Source organism: Rattus norvegicus, chromosome 5, assembly GCF_036323735.1.
Source record: "Rattus norvegicus strain BN/NHsdMcwi chromosome 5, GRCr8, whole genome shotgun sequence".
NCBI lineage: Eukaryota > Metazoa > Chordata > Mammalia > Rodentia > Muridae > Rattus > Rattus norvegicus.
In genome coordinates this window covers 146,791,273-146,816,720 of record NC_086023.1, presented here as the reverse complement: position 1 = coordinate 146,816,720, position 25,448 = coordinate 146,791,273, and the positions used below count along the sequence as shown (strand labels likewise).

Below are 25,448 nucleotides of genomic sequence, written 5' to 3'. Positions count from 1 at the left end.
CCACCATGTGGTTGCTGGGATTTGAACTCAGGACCTCGGGAAGAGCAGTCGGTGCTCTTAACCTTTGAGCCATCTCTCCAGCCCAAGAGTATTTTTTAATTAGATATTTCAAACAAAAAATTTCATAGTAATAATTACCATTATACTTACTGTCCAGGTTTATCTTCCATTTCTACTGATTTAAAAAAAAAGCCAGGTATGGTGCCTGTAGTTCTAGGACTTGTGTGGCAAACAAGGAAGGAGAATTGGGAGTTCAGGACATCCTTGGCTATATAGCAATTTTCAGGATAGCCTGGGCTACATGAGACCTTGACTCAATGAAACCAAAATATTACAGATAGACTGAAGCTATTCATTTCTCCTTGCCACTACCAGAAGTTATTGCTATCCTAAATTTGGTGTTTTTTAATTTTTTAAATTTTTTAAAATAATTTTGTGGGGCTGGGGATTTAGCTCAGTGGTAGAGCGCTTACCTAGGAAGCGCAAGGCCCTGGGTTCGGTCCCCAGCTCCGAAAAAAAGAACCAAAAAAAAAAAAAATTTTGTGGTATCTGTATATATTCATAGAAGCTTTCTTTAACAGATAATTACAGTAGGGAAAAGGTAGGAAATCTTTAAAAGACATTTCAGCCTATTGCATTTTATGGACCTTATTTAAATGATGGCTTATTTGTTTTTCCTTAAGCCTGAAAAATATGAATAAGATAATTGGAAAATTGAGTATAAGTTATTTATTATTTTGTGTGTGTGTGTGTGTGTAGATGTTCTGCTTGCATGTATATGTCTGTGCATTATGCTACAATAGTTGAGAACCACCATGCAAGTGCTGGGAATGGTGCCCAGGTCCCTAGAAGAGCAGCCACTGCTTGCTTTTAACCATTGCGCCACTTCTCCAGCCCCTAAGCAGGATATTTTAGGATAAGGAATTGTTGTTTATAAATAAAATGGTGTGATACCTGAGATTTATTTCAAAATAAACTAGTAAAGGTGAAGATAGAGTAAGATTAATTCGCAGTGGGGTTGGTAGATGGGTTGGGGGTGCTGAGTGGTAGCCATGGAAGTTAGTTATGTTACTTACTAGTTTCTGTTGTCTGTTTGTTTGTTTGAGACAAGGCCTCTCTCTATAGTCCTGTCCGTCCTGGAATTCTCTGTGTAAGCCAGGCTGGCCTCGAACTCACAGATATCTACCTGACTGTGCCTCCTGAGCTCTGGGATTAAAGCATAATACTACCATGCCAGGTTTTCTTACATGTTTTAAGTTTATTTATTAAAAAGAGTTTTTGAAATTCAGGAACTAAAGTTGCAAAGAGAATGATTTATATGAGTTAAAATGTATTTGTCTCTTTGTGTATGAATATGATACTGTTTTTGATGCTTTTGCCATTTGAGACATTCTGAGAGGTGCTCAAAAGAGCCAATTTTGTGTCTGGATGATGGATGATATCTGTGAGACCTCAGGCATCTTCTGATGCACTTTAGGGCAGGTTAAATTATTTTTCCAAATAATAAAAGTCTGTCTTTAGTATCTGCATACTCCATAGTTAGCAAGCATACTAAATTTAGATGCTCTAGGTTTCGGACTATACTTTTGCCATTTGCTAAATGACCTTGGAAGCAAGTAAAATACACTACAGCTGGCACAGGTTTTTTTGTTTTTTTTTTAAAGATTTATTATTTTATTATATGTAAGTACACTGTCACTGTCTTCAGACACACCAGAAGAGGGCATCAAATCCTATTACAGATGGTTGTGAGCCACCATGTGGTTGCTGGGATTTGAACTCAGGACCTCTGTAAGAACAGTCAGTGCTCCTAACCACTGAGCCATCTCTCCAGCCCGGTTTTTTTTTTTTTTTTAAACATAAACAAAAAATAAATCCTGTACTTTCCTAAAAGTAAGCACTGTTACTGTTGTCAAAAAAAAAAAAAAAGATACAGGATATGTTTGCGAATAAAATGCTGTATTTTCCCTTCTTTCTTTTTAGTGCTTTACTGTCTATACCATCTTATATCCTCTCATATTAGACTTAGTAGTGTTTTCTTGCTAACATGTTGCCAGACATGATGGAGCAGGCCTTTAATCCCAGCACTCAGGAGGCAGAGGCAGGTGGAGCTCTGTGAGTTTGAGCTCAGCCTGGTCTACAGAGCAAGTTCCCAGACAGCCAAGGCTATACAGAAAATCCTGTCTCGGGAAGAAAAAAACCTAAAAAAATTATATGTTCTGGGAGATTGGGAATCATATCTTTACTTCTTAAAAACCATAGAGACAAAGTATCTAGTTAGTTGTTTGATGGTTGTGGCTCAGAAAATTACTGCTAAAGGAATGTATGAATTAAAGCTGAAAAGTTACTGAAAATTAAGTTGTGTTCTGGGGGGGTGGGGTAGTAAAGTGAAAGAAGTTTTAGTTTAAAAAGCTATTAACAGCAGAGGCATGTGGATCTCTGAGTTTCGGGCCAGGTGTACAAATCGAGTTCCAGGACAACCAGGGCTACACAGAGAAACCTTGTCTCGAAAAAACAAACAAACGAATGAAGGAACCAGCTATAAAGGAAGCCAAGTGAAGAGGTACATTCCTATAATCCTAGCACTTGGGAGGTAGAGGAGGATCAGGAGTTCCAGTCTACTACATAATGATTTGGAGGCCAGCCTGAACTATATGAGACTAAAAACATGCCTAGCATGAGGAAAACCCTCCACTGGATCCCCAGTACCACATAAAGCAGGTAGAGTGGTGTGTGCCAAGAATCCCAGCCCACTGTGTATGCTAAGCAAACACTACTCAGTCACATCCCTAACCACTACACTAGGTTTTATTACACAAGTAAACATTCATGTAGAGAAAGAGTTGAATGATGTTGACACTTGACTCTAATGGATAATAAGCAACAATTTTTGTATTTATATCTTTGCTGACTTTTTCTTTGTACTTTATATATATCAGAAATGAGGAAGAGGCTGGATTGGTTTTTGGAGTGGTTACAATTTTTAGAATTTGGTAAGATCTTTGACATGGTCTCATCCTCCTCCTCTAACCCTTTTCTATTTTACAAGGAGCAAGTCCAAATGGTTAAGTGACTAAATGGCTAGGACTTGTTAGTGACAGAGCCCAGATCTTAGGTCTTAGGACTCCTCGTTGTTATTTACCCAGCTAAAGCAGAGAGTAGTCATAAGAAAGTGCCAGTTGTTGGGAGAAACTAAACCAGTTCTTAGTTGCATAATTTTTTTCCTCTAAAGATTTTTCTTTGGTGTTCTTCACTGAAAATAATCCAACTTGCTGATATTTTTAAAAAAAAATCAAGATCAAAATTAATAGATGGAACACCTTGAAGCATAATGCAGTTGACTTTGTAATTACTGGGGTTGAAAGTGATGAGAAGATCCTTTAATTTTCTTTGTGCCTGCAGGAAGGTGGGAGTCAATCACTTTGACAAGTCTCCTGAAAGGAACAGCCAGCAGGAGTTGAAACCTTTTTCCATTTGGTCTCGTGGCAAAGGCAGAGATTGCTCCAGCAGCTCCACACAGTATGCAAGACATCTTTTTTAATTTTTGTTTTTGAAACAGGGTCTCACTGTATAGCTCTGACTTCTCTATAACATTTACTTGCTTTTATCTCCTGAATGCTGGGATTAAAGGCATGTACCACGTATACTTCTGTCTCCTGATTTTTAAAAATTTCATTTTCAATTAAAAGTGTGTGTGTGTGTGTGTGTGTGTGTGTGTGTGTGTGTTTCAGTTGAGTCACAAGCCTGGAATCCCAGCTTCTGTGGAGGCTGAGGCAGGAGGACTGCAAATTCAAGGCCTGGTTGTGCTACAGAGCAAGTTAGATCTAGTCTGGGCATCTTAGTAAAACCCTAAATTAAAAAGTAAGAAACAGCCTGGGGATGTGAGGGCTTACATAGCATGCATGAGGCTCCAGATACAGTCACCAGAACTGGAGAGTAATGCATGTCTCTCTTAAGGACAAACTTCATGTCTAAAACATTTCACAAAGCATAGTTTGCTTGAATATTATAGTCATTCTATGGTTGTACGTATAAATCTAATGAACTTCTAAGTAGTTGAAAAATGTTTTTGATGTGAATGTCTCATGATTTTATTGAACATTTCTCTTAGAGGTGGCCATTTAGGTTGCCTCTAGCATTTGTAGTAGGTAGTTCAGTATGATAAACTTCCAGAAGTGAGATTAGTAGATCAGATGGCGTTGCCAAGTTACTCTTCTTCATAAAATTGTATATTAGCTTACGCTTTTTTAGTTAAGTGCATGTCTCTACAGCTTCACCAACCCAGATTATCATTCATTTTAATTTTTTCCATTTTGATCAGAAACTAAGTATCTTATTCAAACAATTTATTTTCATAATGCTAGTAAAATTAAATATCTTAGTTATTTCTCAAGTTACACATCACAGTGCAAGCACAACATTTGAGATTTAGATTGGAGTAGGTTTAAGATATTTTTTGTTCTTCAACAAAACTTCCTTATATTTTTCCAGATATGACGTGCTCACTATTACCCTCTGAACAGTCTTCTGGTACCTCTTTTCTGCCTAAAGACAATGCCTCATTTTCTTGGGGTTCCTCGGATGAAGATGAGTTGGATGACTCCTTGTTGGAGTTTTCTGACGGAGAAGAAGATGATGGCCATTTCAGTTTCACAGAAGAAGAGATTGAGATGCTCTTGAAGGACGATGATGGTGGGCATAATGAGTATAGAGCGAGAAAGAGTCAAATTCTACCCCATACTCCTCAAGAAAATTCTTTGTACAGCTTGGGACCAGCAGCTGAAACCCCTGGCTTCCTCAAACTACCTCAACTAAGTCCATCAGTTGGTCATGGGCCAACTCCTAGTAAATCATTAAACAGACACTTTGTACTTGAAAAGAATCTTATAAAAGTAACTGTTGTTGCACCATTTAATCCAACAGTTTGTGATCCTGTGCTTGATAAAGACAAGATCGATTCCTCCAAAGAAACGGAAAAACCTGCCTCCCTTCAGGAACAGACGAGAGAAGACGATCTTCATCCTAATGAGAGTAAACGTTGCACTGAACCTGAAGGGGTCAGTCCCAATAACTCTGCTTGGGATGGGCCCCTGCTTTCTTCTCCTTCAAATAATAACATCGAACAAACTGCCTCAGATAAAAATATACCTGAAAGTAAGAAACCTACCCCTGTGTTCTCTCAGATCTCCAACCATTCAGAAGTACCCAACAGGAAAAATAGTGGATCACACAAATCAGGTTGTGAAGTGAGAATTCCAGTTGTGTCCAGTTCATCAAACAGAGTAAGTACTTTTTTTTTAAGACATAGTAGAAATGAAGTTATTTTCAGTCAGAAAGAATTCCTATGTACTTAACTCCCATATATAAAATGTATAAAACCGGTGGTTAAGGGCACTGACTGCTCTTCCAGGGGTCCTGAGTTTAATTCCCAGCAACCACATGGTAACTCACAACCATCTGTAATGGGGTCTGATGCCCTCTTCTGGTGTGTCTGAAGACAGCTGCAGTGGACTCGTGTACATAAAATAAATAGATCTTTTAAAAAAAATAAATTCATAAAACCTCCCCTGTGGACGTCATACACCACGATGACAATTTTGTTTAAGTTTAGCAGAACTCTGTATTCAAGGGAATTAGGGCTGAATCCTGGCTGACACCATTCCTTTAGTTTTTCAACCTTTGATGTTTCTTCAAACTTCTTTTTTAACCTTTGATTTGTGTTTTCGGTTTTCTTTTTCCTAGACAGGGTTTTTCTGTGTAGTCCCCGCTGTCCTGGAACTTACTCTGTAGACTAGTCTGGCCTCAAACTCAGAGATCCACCTCTTTCTGCCTCCTGAGTGCCGGGATTAAAGTCAAGTGTCACCGTCACACCCAGCAAACTTTTTCCCTTTTTTGATAATAGGAGTTAAACGTCGTGCACTGTGCATGCTAGTCATATACTCTGCTGCTAAGCTGTGCCCATCTGCCTGACAGGTCTTAACTATAGATTGAGTAAATGTTACTTCACATTACAGCCAGAATTAAGGAAGTATGTATTTATAGTGTCTGGTACATGGCTGGCCTGGAATTCAATCAGTAAGCCTGATTGGCCTAGATCTTTTAGCAATGTTGCCTGTGCTTCCTAAGTACTTTTTAACTTTTCGATGTGTGACTTTCTTTTGAATGCTGGAGATCCGAACCAGGGCCTTGGACATATTAGGGAAGGGAGCTATATCTTTAGACTCTATTTAGCTTCTGAGCTTGAGTCCTTGTCTCCTAAACGAGTATTGTATAAAATAATCCCATCTTCAGAAAAAAATTTTCCGTTTTTAAAAATAATAGCTATTTTATTTTAAATACTACTATAGTGTGCTATATGTAGTATTTAAAGATAATCATTTATTAAAAAAAAAAAATCCCGGGGCTGGGGATTTAGCTCAGTGGTAGAGCGCTTACCTAGGAAGCGTAAGGCCCTGGGTTCGGTCCCCAGCTCCGAAAAAAAAAAAAAAGAACCAAAAAAAAAAAAAAATCCCTAGGCAGTGTTTCCAGTCCCAGCATTTGGGAGGCAGAGGCAGGGGAATCTCTCTGAGTTTGAGGCCAGCCTGGTCTACAAAGTGAGTTCTTAGAGAGATCCAGGGCTAAACAGAGAAGCCCTGTCTCAAAAATAAATAAACAAAAACAAATTCTCATTGAGATCTTCCAGTTGTATGGTACAGCTGCAAATTAAAAAATATAACTAGTAATTATCTGTCCTATTGTATCCCTGCCTTTTGCTCTGGAAAACAACAACCACGGCAACAACAACAAATCAGCATGCCTTTGACAAGGATTCTGGGGAGGCGAAAGGTGAGAGAAGACTAGGCAAAGTCATCCCTGTGCTACAAACCAGGACTAGGTAATGTAATGGAGAACCATTCTGGTCTCTGGTGGTTTCCTTTCTTTTCTTTCTTCTCTTTCTCCATGTCTTCTTTACTCTGTTTGGGGGGTAGGGTATGAAATCTTGCAGGAGGACTAAGCAAACTTGAAATTCTGAGTCTACCTGTTGGTGTTACTTAAAGCAAATCATTCTCTCACTTCAGTTTCGGAGTCAGTAAAAGGAAGCTAACAGAGCCTTCTCTATTGCCCTGTAAGGTTATTTAGAAAAGCATACTAGTAGAACACCATACAAACACAAGATTATGTATGAGGGGAGGGCAGATTACATATTTGATAGGAAGTCAGAATTTTAACCAAAAAAAAAGGTTAAAATTATTTAGATAATTAGTTTTCTCTCTTCTTGCACTACTGGGGACAAATGCTAGTTAAGATTGCAGTTTTGAGGCGTCTTTTTAGTTTACTTTCTTGTTGCCAGGAGATGGCAGTGTCTATACATGGGCATTTTCAGTAGAGCATACTAGAAAAGCTACTTTATAGGTCAAGTCAGATTAATTACAATAAAATTTTAAAAAACCTTTTATTATACACTTGTGTATTTATTATTCAAGCACTTAAAATGACAAATAAGGTTATTTGCCACTAAATTATAGTTTTCTGGGTTCTGTTTTATTTTTCTACATAATTGAGGGAAGTTTCATCAATTTTCTTCCTTTTTTTTCTTGAGATTTTTATTTTTGTTTTATACATATAGGTGTTTTACCTATTTATATTTGTGGGCCATGTGTCCACAGAAGCCAGAAGAGGGCGTCAGATCCTCTGGGACCGCAGTTAAAATTGTGAGCTGCTGTGTGGATCGGGAATTGAACCCTCAGGTTCTCTAGAAGAGCAGCCATTGTTGTTAACTGCTGAGTCATCTTTCCAGCCCCACTTTGCAAATTCCTTGGAGTGAAATTATGCCAAAACCCACAAATCAGGCTGCTTGAAACACTAATAGAGGATAATGTCAGTATTTTCGTCCATTAACTTCATACAGAACTATTGTTATGAGCAAGGACCGAGGTCATATGTGATTGCCCTAAATTGTCAGATTTAGCTGGGTGGGAGGGGTTTCCCTCAGTTTTAATCTTACTCAGCTTTTCCCATGTGACTCAATCAAGTTTGCTAAACCTGAATTCTTCAACAAATGCTTTCTCTCTCTAGGAGCTATTTCATTTTTACCTTCTATTCTTTGTTAGCTGGAGTTTTATTTTTCTTCCTTTACTTCTAAACTCTATACTTGATTTCAGTTTTGTACTATAACTAACAATTTTCTTTTCTCTCACTGGGTCTTAAAAAGAGAATTTGCCTCTGAAAGTTGGATGTTTTATCTGACATCAACATGTGACTTTTCTACAAAGCACTGTAGTCTTGGTTCTAATGGATGTTTTTCTTCTGGTTTGCTTTATTCAAGGATGTTTTCACAATCAGATCTAGAAAAACAGAAGGACATTTATCTCAGCAAAGTCATTGCTCATATAGAAGACCCAGGGGACTCTAACCAAGGTAACATGGTAACCAAAGAATGGCTTATTATAAAACGGATTGAGGTGTTTTCTTTCCATGCTAATGAGCTTAAACTGTGATGTGGTTTTGAATTTTCTTAATTTGGCGAAGAAGAAAAAACTTCCTTATCCAATGATTTACTTTAAAAGGTTCTTTAAGCAGATAATTATGCAAAGTGGTTAGACAACAAGTATTAGAGAAGGGTTCAGGCCAGTGAATCTCTCCCCTGTAGTTGAGGGCTGTGAACTGGGGGATGTTGCTGCTGCTGCTGCTGCTGTTGTTTTGATGGTTAAGTAGTAGAAGTGGATGAAGTGAAGTTCCTTACTAACCACTGTTTTGGGTTTTTTAAATGAGCTATTTTCCCTGTTTCCTTCTGCTCTTAAATGGAAAAAGTATTTCGGATTTCATCCTACATCAACACATGCTCTTGAGAGTCTGAACTATGGGTTCTTCAAACTAAGCTCCCTTTACTTCATTAGAAGCTATTGCAAGCCAAAGTAGAGATTACTACTGTTTTATTCAGTTTGAACCAGTGGCTGATGAGAAATTTCTAAAGGGAAAGGAGCAGAATTGAAGACATGGAATGTTGGGAGGTTTCATACTGATTTCTTCCCATAAAGGTTGAGATGTATTCTGTTTTGTTTGGCTTCTTTCCTTATTCAGCAAACTTTGTAGAGGACTTAAGTAGTGAAGTACAGTGTTCATTTTGAAATTAGGAACTGGAGACATAAAGGGTCTTGGCCTGGTCTAGAGAAGATCATTATACTAAACTACTGATTAGTTTTCTAAGGAAATACATGTAGATTAATGTAGAAACCAGGGAGGAGCTCTTCCATTGGTGTTTGAGGAATGGAGATGATTGAGAAAGGTGTCCTAGAAGGTCCATAGGACAGGTGATGAGCAAATATCTCTGGTGTTCATTTTTCAACCCTGTGCTTGTGAGGCCTATTTGTTTGAACTATTAGGTCTAGTGGTAGTAAAGACATTTTCCCACCATATCATTGGAAGGTGGACTTAAGAGATTGTTCATTGTTATCTTCAAGATTGTTTTAAAACACACAAAAAAGCCTGCATGTTTTGCTTCTCCCTCTGAGGTGGCTTCCTTTTTGACCTAGGAGATGGCACTGGTATCTAGTTATACTTTTCTTTTTCATTTGAGGTGTTCAAAGAAAAATTTATCATGCAAAGCAAGGCACAGTTGTTCACATTTTAGCATCTTTTTCCATTTATTTATTTATTTTTTATCTTTATTAACTTGAATATCTCTTATTTACATTTTGATTGTTACTCCCCTTCCCGGTTTCTGGGCCAACATCCCCCTAACCCCTCCCCTCCCCTTCTATATGAGCTTCCCCTCCCCATCCTCCCCCCATTACCACCCTCCCTCCAGCAATCACGTTCACTGGGGGTTCAGTCTTAGCAGGACCCAGGGCTTCCCCTTCCACTGGTGCTCTTACTAGGCTATTCATTGCTACCTATGAGGTTGGAGCCCAGGGTCAGTCCATGTATAGTCTTTGGGTAGTGGCTTAGTCCCTGGAAGCTCTGGTTGGTTGGCATTGTTGTTCATATGGGGTCTTGAGCCCCTTCAAGCTCTTAAAAATATGGAACGCTTCACGAATTTGCGTGTCATCCTTGCGCAGGGGCCATGCTAATCTTCTCTGTATCGTTCCAATTTTAGTATATGTGCTGCCGAAGCGAGCACTTCCATTTGCTTTCTTATTCAGCAATCTTGTCTCTCAAAAGTACTGCAATTTATATCCTATTTTCAAGGAATAGCTAGAAATACAATAGGAAAGCGACAGATTTTAGTAGTTGAAAAAAATTAAGTTTAGACTTCTAGGTTTATTTTATTTTTTGCTATATTTTCTTTTGTGCACATGTGCATGTATGTGGGCATGTGCAGCCACAATGTATGTGTGGAAGACAACCTATAGGAGTCAGTTTTCTCCTTCCACCATGTGGGTCCCAAATATTGAACTTAGGTCATTAGGCATGCAAGTACCTTTACCCGTTGAGCCATCCCAGTGGCACAACTTCTGGGGTATATCCTGGCACCATTGGTGACTAGATGGAATCTTGAGCCACTGGAAACTTGTTTGCAAAGTAAGAATGATGAAGTTTAGTTTGTATGAAATATAACTATATATTCAAATATACATATAGTGTATAGGGCAGTATTTAGCTCAAGCTAATACAATTTTAGCTAATAGAATTTATTAAATACCAGTATTAACAAGAAAGTTTGGGGCTGGGGTGATGGCTTAGTGGTTAAGAACACTTACTACTGGGGTTGGGGATTTAGCTCAGTGGTAGAGCACTGCCTAGCAAACGCAAGGCCCTGGGTTTGGTCCCCAGCTCCGAAAAAAAGAAAAAAAAAAAAACAAAAAAAAAAAACAAAACCACTTACTACTTTTATAGAGGCCAGGTTTCCCAGAGCCCACATGACTATTTACAAACTAGTTTGTGGGAAGACAAAACAAAAAACCAGAAACTCCAGTTCCAGAGAATCTGATATCCTCTTTTAGCAACTGCCAGGACTAGACTTGCATTTAGTACACACATATGTTCAGGTAAGCACTCATACACATCAGGTAAAACAAAACAAATCTAAGGAAGTTCATCCTTTTCATACTGAAGTATTTTTGTTAAGTTTTTTAGAGACAGGGTCTTCTTTGTAGTCCTAGCTCTTCTGGAAACACTGTGTAACCAGGCTGCTCTCAGTCTTAGAAATCCTCCTGCTTCTGTCTCCCAAGTGCTGGGGTTAAAGGTGTGTGCTACCATGCTCATTATGGTTTTTTTTAGGTGAGATAGTGTTTTAAGCCTCAACAAATGACATAAAAACAAAAACCTTGTAAAATAAAATGAAACAGCTTGGACAAAAATGTTGATAAATGAAGCTAAATGATGAATATATAGGAGTACATGGCTTTGTTTGATTTTTACTTTTGCATACATTGGAAACACTCTATAATGAGATTTTTAAAAATTGATTTATAGGAAATTCTTTTTGACATCTATTAATATTTTCATGTCTAGTTATTCTAAAGATTTCTTGCATCTGACATTTTTGTCTTTCAGTAATCTAGTATTGTTTATTATTATTGCTTTTAAATTATTACGATTGTATGGATGTCTATACCATGGCATGCATGTGTCTGAAAGCTTTATGGAGTTCTTTCCTTCCACCTTTATGTAGGTTTCTGGGATTTGAAGTTTATATATATATTGTGTGTGTAGTTTAAATATATATATACACACACACATATGTATATATGTATATATATGTATATATACACATATACATACACACCTACACACATACATACATACATACATAAATTGTTATGTAAATAATGATTAAATGCTTTTACTCAGTGAGCTATTTCATCAGCCCTTTATATCTACCTGCCTCTTTCTTTCTGTCTCTGCTTCTCTTTCTTTCTCTCCCTTTCCCTCTCTCTGTGTCTTGAGGGGGGATTATTAATAATCCAGTGTCTGTACTTTTCTTTTCCAAGCTGTCACACTGAACATGGAGCTGACTGCCATTTTAGCTAGATTGGCTGGCTAGCTAGCAAACCCTTAGGATCTACTTACTGCTTTCTCACTATTGCTGGACTTACAGACATTTACTGTTTAGTTTTTTTATGTCCGTGTCAGGCATCCACATTCAGGCCTTTATGCTTGTGTAGCAGGCACTACCCAGTGAACCATCTTCCTTCCCTTTTGAACTTGAGTCCTTTAGAGGTACTGTCAGTGCTCTTAACTGCTGAGCCATCTCTCCAGCCCCTTATTTGTTTCTTTTTGAGATAAGGTTTCATAGTGCTTCCTAGACTAGCCTTGAATTCACTGCAACCCTCTCAATTTCTTAATCCACTCAACCACCTAGAAATATAAAAATTAACTTTTTGATATAGTCTGCCCTATAAAGTAAAGGGAGTGTGTTAGTTTGTAAATTGCTTTATCCCTTTCTCCCAGATGGTTTCCCTGTGTAGTCCTGGCTGTTCTAGAACTTGCTCTGTAGACCAAGCTGGCCTTGAACTCAAAGATCCGACTTTCTCTGCCTCCCAAGTGTTGGGATTAAAGATGTGCACCACCACCACCACCTGGCAATACATTAGGATTTTTAGTCAAGGGCCAGCTAGATAGCCCAACAAGTAAGAGTGCTTGCTGTATTAGCCTGGTTGTCTGAGTTAAGTCCCCAGAACCAAATCAAAATTGAAGAAGAGAGCTGAAGGAGCTTCTGACCTCCACATGTGCAGTGTAGGTGGTATATCTACACACATCATACACGCATCCAGTAATTTACAAATGTAAAAACAAATGTTTTGAGAGATGGCTCAGTAGTTAAGGGTACTTAATGCTTTGCAGAAGACCAGGTTTGGTTCCCAGTACCTGACAGCTCACAACCTTTTCTGTAACTCCAGTTCAGGGGTTCCAGGGCCCTCTCTGGCCAATGCTAGCACCAGGCATGCATGCATGTACATGAAGACCAGTGGTTCTAAACCTTCCTAATATACTATGACTCTTCAACACAGTTCTTCATGTTGCAGTGACCCCCCCACCTTAAAATTATTTTCATCGTACTTCATAACTGTAATTTTGCTACTGTTAAGAATCCTAATGTAGATAGCTATGTTTTCCAATGGATCTAAGCGACCACTGTGAAAAGATCACTCAATCCCTGAAGGGGTCAAAGTCCACAGGTTGAGGACCACTGATGTAAGCAAACACACGAGATAAAAACAAATAAACTTTTAAAGAATAAGTAAAATAAGTAAATAAGTAAACAAAAATATATAGTTAAGGGTGGGCGGTGGCACATACCTGTAATCCCAGCATTCAGGAGCCAGGAATCTGGCTTATTAAAAGATGAGAGATCCTGTCTCCAAATGAAGCAAAAAAATAATATTTTTAGCTTCTCCTGTATAATCTCAGTACTTAGAAATATTAGAAACTTGAGACCAGCCTCAACTAAATTTGCAATCTGAAGTAGCTCAGTGAGAAAAGGCTCCTTCAGCCAAACTTGATGACTTGTGTTTGATCTGCAGAGTCCAAGGTGAAAGAAGAGAGCTAGACTTCTGTGTCTGAGTGCCACCCCTCCCCCTTTTGACTGCATAAGTATAAACTTTTAAAAAAATGTTGTTCGAGGGCAATCTGTGTTATATGAGGTCCTGTCTCAAAATACCAAAATAAATTCTGTAGTAACTACAAAGTAGTCCATCTTGGATAATTAGGTCGTATCTGTTTTCATTGATATGTTGTAGTGAAAATTCTGGTCAATAAATGTTTTGTACAACTCTTATTTCTATAGGATGAATGCCTAGAAGTGGAATTATTAGGTAAAGTATATAAACCTTTTAATAACTCTTGTTATGTGTTACCAGTCATCCTGATCAAAACACTGAATTTTTATTGCCATCGATATTCATAGGTAAATTTAATATTTTTAATTAGTAAGGTTAAATTTATAGTCACTGATTATTTATTTTTGTTTTGTTGAGACAGGGTTTCTCTGTGTAGCACTAGCTATCCTGGAACTCACAGAGATCTACTGCTTCTGCCTCCTGAGTACCGGGATTAAAGGCGTGCACCACCACCACTGCCTGGCTTAAATAATACTTTTTGTTTGTTTGTGTTTTCTAGATAGGGTTTCTCTGTATGTAGCTCTGGTTGTCCTGAAGCTCTGTAGACAAGGCTGTGAGATCCACTTACTTCTGACTCCTGAGCACTGGGTTAAAAGTGTATGAAACCACACCCAGCTCAATATTACTTCTTCCGATCATCGAATGTCTGGTCCACATTCCAGTTTCTGAAATCGTTCCCAGTGTCCCTAGGTAACTTGAGGCAGAATCTGTTGAAGGTTAGGTTCCCGTCCTTAGTTGTCATCTCAGTCTCTTTTCTCATTCTGAATTTTGATCACTTCTTTAGTGCCGTTTAGTTTGATTTTCATTTCCCTTATTTCTGTAAACTAGAAGCAGGATTAGATTTAGATTCAACATTCTGAGCAGAACTAGTTTAGAGGGCTTAGGTGCCTTTGTGCTCAGTAAACCTTAACACTTAGTGGAGGCTAATGTTACAGAGTTTGTTAAGGTGTTAGTGGACTTTCCATTGTCAGGTACATTTGTACCCTGTAATTACCATTGTTTATAGGTGATGCCTTAGTACCATATCACATGAATATCCTATTCCCCTACAAACTAACTTCACCTAATGGTTTGAGCATTCATTAATAATCTTCATCTGAATTAGCTGTTATATCAGGATATAGTGTTTTTACTCCCACCTCTCTCTATATAGTCTTTAGTCTTTCTATTTTAGAATATGTATTTATTGACAGTTTTTTGCATGTGTATAATGTATTTTGATCGTATCCACCTACACCCCACTCATTTCCTTACATACATGCTAAATATATATTCTCCCAGTGAGCTATATTCCAGCCTCATGGATCTATAGTTATGTTTATAGTTCCTAAATCCACTTATAAGTGGCATGCAAGTCAGGTAGTCAGTCATGGAAGTCTCCAGAATTTTTCATACTCCAAATCTGAAACTCTGTGCCTGTCAATAAGCAGCTCCCTTCTCTGCACACCCTAGTCCCTGGTCAGTATCATTCTGTTTTCAGTTATTATGAATTTGACTACTTTAGATCTTTGGTATCGATGAAAACATACAAACTTTGTTTTCTTAGAAGTGACTTATTACAATTAATGTGTTCAAGACTTGTTCACGTGGCACATGACAGTCACTCTTTTTTTTTTTCTTTTCTTTTTCTTTTTTTTTTTTTTGGTTCTTTTTCGGAGCTGGGGACCGGAACCCAGGGCCTTGCGCTTCCTAGGCAAGCGCTCTACCACTGAGCTAAATCCCCAACCCCGACAGGCACTCTTTCAGCGTCTTTTGTTGTGTATGTGTACAACTCGTTGGCCTGGCTGTTATGAATAATGCTGTTGTGAACATAGGTCTCTATGCATGTCCTTTGGAGAGCTTGCCCTAGTTTGTTTTTGTAGTCTGTTCGTTTGTTTTAAGATGGGGCTCTCGCTTGGTAGTTCAGTCTGACTTGAAACTCATTGTATAGTACAGGTCAGCTTCAAATTTGTGGTTATTCTCCTAAGCTTAGCCTCCTGAGAGCTAAGATTACAAATGAGCCACCATGTTTAGCTCAATTCTTTGTGATACATATCTAAAAGTAGATCAAGTGGTAGTTTTATTTCTGTATGTTTTGAAGACTTTCCCTACCATTTAATCTAATTTTTGTCATTGATTCTTCTATCTTATGAATTATATCTTTTGGTGTGCTAAGAAATCTTTGTCTAACTCAAAGTCAGAATTACTGCCTTATCTTTTACAGCCTTAGCTATGAGAGTTAGATCTATTACCAATTCTAAAATTATTTTATACATAGTTCACAGTGGTTTTGTTGTTTTTTCTTTATTTTTTTAATTTTTGAAAATGACATTTGACTTTCTATCTGAGTAGTTATGTGCCACAGCATGAGTGTAGAAGGCAGAGAACAACTTCGAGTCAGTTCTTTACTCTCACTGTGCGGTGTTAGAGGAGCGACCTCAGCTCATCAGCTTGGCAGGCAGCACTGTATCTCTGAACTATTTTGTTGGCCTGAATTTTAGTTGTTTCTTTACTATTATGAGGACAACTCACTTTTGACCAAGTTACCTCTGTATCTCTGTTGAAAATCAATTAATCCGGGACTGGGGATTTAGCTCAGTGGTAGAGCGCTTGCCTACCAAACACAAGGCCCTGGGTTCGGTCCCCAGCTCCGAAAAATAGAAAAAAGAAAAAAAAAAAAAAAGAAAAGAAAAGAAAAGAAAATCAATTAACCCAAGGCTATAGGGAAAAAAATTAATATGTTCTGTTAATTTTATTTTGCAGTTATTTGGTCATTATTTTCTTTGTATTGATACATACATTTTATTGAATTTTTGTTTTATTATGTATAGGTGTATTTTGCCTGAATGTGTACACGTGTCCTCAGTTAGATGAGAGCATTGTACCCCCTGAAACTGGAGTTAGAGGATGGTTATGAGCTGCCATGGGAGTGTTGGAAATTAAACCCAGGTCCTCTGGAAGAGCAACCGATGCTCTTACCCACTGAGCCATCAGTTCCACTCCCAACAGATACATTTTAGAATCAGCCTATCAATTTATTTAAAAAGCCTGCTTGGACTTTTATTAAAATTGCATTGAATTTATAGAAATTGGGTAAAATTTAGCAAGAATGAGCATTTTGATCCTTAATTATTCAAATCTCTAGTTTCTTTCAGCAGTATTTTGTAACCTCCAGTGTCTTCAAGCTGTTCTGTAGCCCAGACTGGCCTTAAACTACTTATTCTCCTGCTTTTGCACTCTGAGTGATAGCCTCACAGGTTTGAGCCTCTATGTAGAGCTGTTTTATAGCTTTTAATGTACACCCTAGCACATCTTTGGTATCCCTTAGCACTTTATATGGTAATGCTTTTGTCAAAGATAATATTTTAGAAATTGAGTGTCTTTTTAGGTATGATAGCACACAAGTGTGATCTCAGCATTCAGGAGGTTGAGGTAGGAAGATGAGGGATTTGAGACCAGCCTGAATACATACGATCCTGTCTCAAAAAAAAGGAAAGCACCTCCTACACACACACAAATAACTACTTGTCCTGTGAGAGTATATAAAAATTCAGTTGATTCTTATATAGTAATCAAAACTTGCTTGCTAGGTCTTTGAATAGATTTCATCAAGGAGCTGGATGTGTTAGCTCACACTTTCAATCCCAGCGCATGGGAGGCAGTGGCAGGCGGATCTCTGAAAACTGGGGCCAGGGCTATGTAGAAAGACCCTGTCTCAATAATAATGGAAGAGTCTTCCTTCCTTTTTTCCCTCCCTCCTTTCTTTGCGTGTGTGTTTGTGAATGCATATACCTGTGCAGAGGCAGGGGAAGACTGCTAATATACTCTTCATACACTGCCATACTTCATCAAACTTCAAGCCTCTGGGTTAGGTTAGGTTGGCTAAATGATCTCTCACGATCCTAGATCCATCAGTCCCTTCTAGCTCTGGACTTTAGGCATGCGTGGCCGCACACACTTTGTTTTATTTGTTTCTCTTTGTAGTGCTGGCTGTCCTGGGTTGCTGCTATATGTAGACTAGGCTGGCCTTGAACTCAGAGATCTGCTTGCCTCTGTCTCCCAGTAGCCAGGGCTAAAGGTGTAGGCTACCACACATGATCCTAGCTTGGCTGCTGGAGACTCAAACTCAGGTCCTCTTCCCTGCCCTTCATCAGGTATTTTTTGCTTTTTTGTTTTCTTTTGAGACAGAGTCTCAATCTTTTTTTTTTTTTTTTTTTTCTTTTTTCTTTTTTTTCGGAGCTGGGGACCGAACCCAGGGCCTTGCGCTTGCTAGGCAAGCGCTCAACCACTGAGCTAAATCCCCAATCCCCAGAGTCTCAATCTTAACTATGTTCTGGAACACAGGTTTACAGAGATCTGCCTGTTTATGCCTCTGGAGTGCTGGGATTAAAGGCCTATGCCACCATGCCTGGGCTATTATCAGGGCTATACAGATAACTATGTTGTTAGCAAATGTGCTTTTATTTGTTTTTTATTTGCTTTTTTACCATACTGCATCTAAGTACAACATTTAATACAAGTAATGAAATCTTTGTTTTCAGTATTAGGGGAAAACATTGAATCTTTACCAGTTATAGAGTTTTCTGTAAGTTTCTCTTCAGTATACCTTATTAATTTAAAAATAGTCCTTCAGTTATAGTTTGAAAGTTTCATTGGAAATATTTCATTGAAAATGGATATATTTAAATATTTTAAATGTGCCTACTGAAATTATCATATAGTAGTTAATTCTGCTAATGTAGAGTTATAGTTGATTTTTTACTTTTTTCAGTGTTAACCTATTTTTTATTTCTGGTTTTATGTATATTTCCAAGTATCTTAGCCTAATATATTAATATATGTTGGATTGATAACTATTTATTTACAGATAGTCTGGGTGTGTGTGTATGAGAGGTGCAGTGTCTGTGTGTCTGTGTGTGTGTGTGTGTGTGTGAGAGAGAGAGAGAGAGAGAGAGAGAGAGAGAGAGAGAGAGATTTTGATGTCCCTGTGTAGCCCTGGATGTCCTGGAGTTCTCTTTCACAGATAGCACTTTGGTGTAGTTGTGGTAGGGTTTGTGTTTGTTTGTTTGTTTTGTTTTTTGAGACAGGCTCTCCTACAACCCAGGCTGGCCTTGAACTCATCATACTTGGGGATGACCTGAGCTGCTGATCCTCCTCTGCTTTCATCTATGAACATCTGGGATAGCTTTTTTCATTTACTAATGTATTTTTAAAATTCTCTCAATAATGTTTTGGCTTTTATTATTATAAGTCTTGTACACATTTTGTTAAGTTCATTCATAAGTATTCCATGCTTTTTTATGCTGTAATAAATATTTTACTTTTTTATTATATAGTTGGTTATTTCTGGAATATAGAAATACTGATTTTTATATTTTGACTATATAAACTATGCTGAATATATTATATAAATTATGCTGAATTTTCATGTTTTATGAACTTTTTTATAGATGTTTTTAGAATTTGTTGTGTTCTGATATCTGTAAATAAAGACAGTTGCTTTCTTTCCAATTTATAAGCCTTTTATTTTTCTTGCCTTACTGTACTGCCTGTGGTCCTGAGCACATTGAAAGTGATGTAGGTTTATCGTATATGCTCTTAGCAGGTTAGGAAAATTCCCTTCTGATGATGTGATCATTTTTATCATGAATAAGTAACACAGTTTGTTAAATGCATTTTCTACATTTATTTATTGCATTTACAAATGCTCTAATAGTATTTTTCTTTTATTCTGTATTATATTATTTTACATTGATTGATACATTGAGATTTGTGATTCTAGAAACTGAATTCCAGGACTTGCATATGCTTCTATTCTGTTAGGCCAACTTGCATAAACTTTCTTAGTCTTAAATCACCTTTACTCGTTTGCTAATGCTTTTTTTTTTAAGTGTGTTAAAATTGTATGTATGTATGAGAGAGAGGGAGAGAGAGGGAGAGAGAGAGAGAGAGAGAGAGAGAGAAGGAGAGAGTGTGTGTTGAGAGGTTGAGAGAGAGAGAGAGACAGTCAGATGTAAGGGGGATTTTTGACATGGGATGCTTGTGGGATCAGAGGACAACTTTGTGGAGTCCATTCTCTTCCACCTTTCTATGGGTTCCAGGGCTTGAGTTATCAGACTTAAACAGCAAGCACCTTTATTTGCTGAACCATCCTATCACAATTTTTAAAAGAATTTTTAGCTGGGCAGTATTGGCATACTCTTTCACTCCAAGCTCTTGGGGGGCAAGGGAGGGCTGGCAGACCTGTCTGAGTTCAAGGCCAGCCTTGTCTACGAAGCAAGTTCCAGAATAGCCTGGGCTATTAAAGTAAAACTATTTGTAATATTCTCTATTGATACTCTAGGTATCAATATGTAGAGCTTCTCAACTTCAGACCTGATGCTGGTGATCTGTGAGAGGAGCTGTGTTTGTCTCGTTTTGCTTTCTTGAGCGAGTCTATCTAGGCATTTATCAAACTTACTGGTATTTTCTCCCACAAATAAGGTTTTATTTTCATACGTCTAAAAAGTTGGTTTGTGTATGCGTATATGTGTGTGAGCAGCACATATATGTACACATGCTGCAGCATGTATGCACTCAGAAGATACCTTGCTGGATGTCAGTCCCAGGATTGAATTCGGGTCATCAGGCTTGGTGACAAGTACCTCTATTTGCTGGTCTTTTCTTTCTTTCCATTTAGGCATTTAGTTTGTTGGGTTTTTTTTTTCTTGTTTTCTAATTTTTTTAGTATAAAGGCTTAGATCATTAACTTTAAATCTGTTTTCTCTAAAAATTTAAAGTTGCAGTTTTTCCTTTAAGTACTACTTATGTAAAATCGTTTTGTTTAATTTATTTACTTTTATCTCATGTACATTGGTGTTTTGTCTACATGTATGTCTGTATGAAGGTTCTAGTCCACTAGAACCTAGAGTTACAGACAGTTGTGATCGACATGTGTATGCTAGGAATCAAACCTGAGTTCTCTGGAAGAGGAGCGAGGGCTAACTGCTAAGCCATGTCTCCAGCCCCTAAAATCTTTTTATATTTGTGAGAGTGTTTTTGTTGCTGTTGTTGGTTTTTTTGTTTGTTTTTGTTTGTTTTGAGACAGGTTCTCAACCATGTAGCTTTGACTAGCCTAGAACTCCCTATGCAGATTAGTCTGGCATTAAACTCCTAGAGATCCACCTGTCTCTGCCTCCCACATGCTAGAATTAAAGATGTGTGCCATCATGCCCGGCAAAACCCTTAACTTCTCATGATCCCTTTTCATTTAATTAAAAGGTTAAAATCAATGTCTTTCTGCCTGATTCTGTACCGGGTATTGAACCCCAGGGTCTCCCATGTACTAAGCGTTGTCTGTATCATCAAGCCATAAATGCAGTCCTTAAAAGTACTTTCTAATTTTCTTGTGATTTTTTTTCACTTAATAATTGGTCGGTTAAATTAGAAAAGTAGTCTTGTAATTATTTACATCTTTATTATTGTTTTGTGCATGTTTGTGCATACAGGTCTTAGCACTGAGACAGACAGAGACAGGGAGATCCCAGGGGCTCACAGGTCAGCGTGGCCAGTTGGAGAGCTCCAGATTCAGTGAGAGATTTTGACTCAAGAAAAGGAAGGTCACCTAGCATTATCTTTTGGCCTGTCTGGATATACAAAAGAATTTCTTAGGTTTGGGGAGAGGAGATTCTTAATCATATAAGTAGGTTTCATAGTGAAGAAAGACTCAAACATAGAGCCAAATTTCTTGTCTTCAAAAACACCTTAAAAATAGGCCATTGTTTTTCTATTGAGGTTCTCTTTAATCTTATGTCACCGGCCGAAGAGTGCTGCTGCTGCTCTGTAACTATCTAAATTGATCGTTCTCTTCTAGAGCCCCATCCGTCTCGTGTATTATAGTTATCTGTTTCTGTACCCTGTCACATTCCTAAGGACAGACCAAATTGATTCAGTTAATAACCTGTTAGTGCTAGGATATGTTCTATCTAGTTACTAGCCAGATGACAGATTCTATTCTTTGTTTTGTTTTTTAAAGATTTATTTACTTTATGTATATGTGTACACTGTTGCTGTCTTCAGACACACCAGAAGACGGCATCGGATCCCATTACAGATGGTTGTGAGCCACCATGTGGTTGCTGGGATTTGAACTCAGGACCTCTGGAAGAGCAGTCAGTGCTCTTAACCTCTGAGCCATCTCTGCAACCCTACCTATTCTTTGGTTTTATACTGTACAAAATAAGGTGAACTCTAAAACTTGTCAGAACTGGAATAGCAGATACCCATCTCTCTATTCTCTTCATTTTTGATACAACTTACTTTTCAACTCTTTTATGTGTATGAGTGTTTTATCTAAATGTATGCATGCGTATGTACCATGTGCATGTGTACCATCTGTGTGCTTGGTGATAGTAAGATGCCAGAAGAGGGCATTAGATCCTCTGGAACTGAAGTTACAAATGACTGAGCTGTTGTAGGAGCTAAGAATGAAACCCAGGTCCTGCAAGAACAGCCAGTGCTCTTAATCCGAGTCATCTTTGCAGCACCACTTTTCAAATTACTATTATTATTATTATTTTAATCTTTATTTTATGTATGTGAGTACACTGTAGGTATCTTCAGACACACCAGAAGAGGGCATCGGATCCCATTACACATGGTGTGAACCACCATGTAGTTGCTGGGAATTGAACTCAGGACCTCTGCAAGTCAGTGCTCTTAACCACTGAGCCATCTCTCCAGCCCCCACTTTTCAAATTATTAAATGGATTTTTTCTCAACACCAGCTTCATATTTATAAGTTAAGGTTCATATTAGTGATTGAATTTCCCCTACAAATTTTGTTAGATGAATTTCAATTTAGCCACAGAACAAAGGACAATCTTTACTACCTTTTAGCCACAACCTAAAAATAAAATCATGATACTGATTGTTGGTCCAAGAAAACCCATCTGTTAGGGACTATGAAGAGAAAAGAACATTTAAATGTTCCAGTTCTTGTTAGAATCTCTAAATTTGGAGGAAGAAGAGGTTGGAGCTAAGATCTAAAATAAGGTTTTTGAGTTATTAGCCTCACCTGAATTTGGATCTGACTTACCAATCAAGATAGTAGATGGTGGTTGAGTATCTTCTCCAAACTTCTGTTTTCTCAAGAATAAGACAAATTCTTATTAGCAATTGTTAAAACTTCAATGATGTATATACAGCAGAACCTGGTGCATGTCTGCTTGGTGAATGTTAGCTACCGTCATCTCCAGATTCGTAAATCTCCTAATAAAAGTCACTCTTAGAAACAAGTTTGTTCTATCTTTCTATTTGTTTTATTTATTTGGTTTTACGAGACAGGGTTTCTCTGTAAGGCTCTGACTGTCCTGGAACTCACTCTGTAGACTAGGGACAAACCTACAAAACAAACCTACAAAAGAACAAAAATAACATTTCTTGTTGCAGCGACAGAAACAAAATTCTTGCACCCTCTTTCTTTACTCAGTGCTGTATTAAGGTACTGCCCAGATTGTAAGACATACTGTAATAGGATTCTTGCTTTCAAGGAGACTCAACTCTGATAATAGTACATTGTTGCTTGGGACCTTAGACAAATTAGTTAACAATTCTGGACCTTGATTTTTTTTAATAGTTTATGTAATATTGCCCAGGTTTGAAGCATCTGAGTCCAAGTGACTCCTCTACGGTAGCTTCACGGCTGGGTATTGTACTGTCATAAAAAAGTGGTTGGGGGTTGGGGATTTAGCTCAGTGGTAGAGTGCTTGCAAGGCCCTGGGTTCGGTCCCCAGCTACGGAAAAAAAAAAAAAAAAAAAAAAGCAGTTGGGGGGCTTGCTTCAGATCCTTGAGTTTTTTGTTTGTTTGTTTGGTTTTGTTTTTCCTCTTTTTTTTTTTTTTTTTTTGGAGCTGGGGACCCAACCCAGGGCCTTGTGCTTGCTAGGCAAGCGCTCTACCACTGAGCTAAATCCCCAACCCCTAGATCCTTGAGTTTTATATAGTCCTGAAACTCACTCTGTAGACTAGATGAGACTGAAACTCACAGTGCTCTGCCTCCCGAGTGCTGGAATTAAATGCCACACCTGCCTTGGCAATATATTCTTTCACATTTTTTAAATTTATTTATTGTGTTTATGTATATATGGGCTATGTGCATACATGTGCCCAATATTACACTGAAATAGGATGCAAGCACAAGACTAGTCCAAATCTCCACGCTTCTTTGAGTGGAAGAGATTTTGGCATTGGATATATTCATACTCTCTCCCTCCCTCCCTTTCTCTGGAGCTCCCTCCCTCTCTCCTCTCCCCTCCTCTCTCTGGGTTTCATTGTGTAGTCCTGGTTGTCCTGAAACTCACTCTGTATACCAGGCTGGCTTTGAACTCAGAGGTCCGCCTGCCTCTGCCTCTCAGGTGCTGTGTGCATGCCTTTAATGGCCTCTCTTGTATAAAGGCCAGCAAAAACAAGGTATCACCTGCAGAGAGGACACATTGATGGAATTCTCTGCACAGCTCCAGGGATTGACCTAAGCAGGCAGGGGCATGAAGAAATGACAAACACACACAGACATACAAAAAGCCAAGATCAGGTGGACTGGGCTCCCTGCTGAGAAGCAGTAGCACCTTAGAAGCTCAGCATGTTTATTCTATGCAGTGAGTAAGGAAGCCAGGCTATTGGCTACAACTGAGCCAGGAAGGGAGATCTCAGTAGGAAAGTAATCTTCAGGCCATAAACATCGGTGGGAGAGGAGCTACAGTGGACATTTTCTGCACAGACTGTCAACATTGGCACTTGGACAAGAAAGCTTTGCCGTCCCTCTTAGCCTCACCCCAGGAAGACTTGCCAGTCTATAGTTCTGAGGCCTTGACTCTTGACATGGCTGTGACCAAGTCACCAGTACACTTTCACTGAGGACTTCTTGCTTCCTACAACAGAGTAATGGGACAACCTCAAAAAGTATATCTTTGGGGAAAAAGTGATTGTTCTTTTCTGGCCCTAAGAAGGTATAGTGGTTCATGCCTGTGGTTCTGGTACTTAGGGGAGGTGGGGGGCAAGATAGTCCTAAGTCTGGCCTACGATGAGACCCTGCCTCAATAAATGAAAAGAATAAAAAAGAATTTATATGTAAAACAAGCTTAGGCTGGGCATGACAATACGAGCCCTTAATTCCTGTACTTAGGAGGCAGAAGCAGGCAGAGTTCAAGGCCAGTCAGGGCTACATGGTGAAACTCTTGTCTCGGACAATTACTAGTAATAAGCCACTGCCTTATTAACGAGACACATCTCATGGTGTGTGTGTGTGTGTGTGTGTGTGTGTGTGTGTGTGTGTGTGTGTGTCCCAGAGGACAGCCTCAGGTTCCATTCTTCAGGAGGCATCCACCTTAGTTTTTGTTTGAAGTTTCTCATTTTCCTGAAGCTCGGCCAGTGGACCCTAGTGATCTGCCTGCCTCTATCTCCTTAGCGCTGGGATCACTAGTGGTTAGGAAAACTACCTCACTCTCTTTTTAATCAAAGTAGTTGTATTCAACAGTCCTGTTTAAAGTAAGATTGACATGTAAATATGTTTTTACACTTGTGTCTGTGTCTCTGTGTGTGTGTGTGTGTGTGTGTGTGTGTGTGTGTGTGTGTGTGTGAATAAGAGAACAACTTGGTAGAGTGGGTTCTGTCTTCTGTTTTCTGAGGACCAAACTTAGCTTGGCAAGGACATTGGCAACTGCCTTGACCTGTTGAGCCATCTTGCAAACCCATTTTGTAAAAACTTCATTCTGTTATAGTACAAGTGTCAGGATGTCACAGGAAATATGTGTAGTGGACAGCCTTGGTCTTGATTAGCATTGGGTGGCTATTCTGATGGTCATGAATGTCCCCAAAGTCCTGCCACTCTGCATCATCCCTTCTCCCAATGCTGCCAAGGTGGCATGTTCAAGGAACACATGACAAAACCCATC

The 25,448-nt window shown here is 38.6% G+C and overlaps 1 protein-coding gene and 1 non-coding gene across 17 annotated transcripts in view; one reads left to right on the top strand and one right to left on the bottom strand.

Annotated features, from left to right (window-relative positions):
* S100pbp (S100P binding protein) overlaps positions 1-25,448 on the top strand; it is a 41,518-nt gene that overhangs the window by 3,503 nt on the left and 12,567 nt on the right. For 3 of the 16 annotated variants that reach the window (XM_006238956.5, XM_006238958.5, NM_001134628.1), the window contains exons 2-5: positions 3,403-3,519; positions 4,492-5,282; positions 6,792-6,874; positions 8,306-8,397. In XM_006238956.5, the coding sequence (XP_006239018.1) occupies positions 4,494-5,282; positions 6,792-6,874; positions 8,306-8,397 (964 nt within the window). In that variant the 5' untranslated portion in view covers positions 3,403-3,519; positions 4,492-4,493. Of the gene's footprint in view, positions 1-2,426; positions 2,564-3,402; positions 3,520-4,491; positions 5,283-6,791; positions 6,875-8,305; positions 8,398-13,708; positions 13,737-13,902; positions 19,384-25,448 lie in introns of those variants that run through there. The other 13 variants (XM_063288263.1, XM_039110609.2, XM_006238961.5 and 10 more) reach the window with 11 other exon arrangements.
* On the bottom strand, positions 9,993-10,099 carry LOC120103381 (U6 spliceosomal RNA). Its single transcript, XR_005505424.1, has one exon. It is a non-coding gene; the product is annotated as a U6 spliceosomal RNA (small nuclear RNA).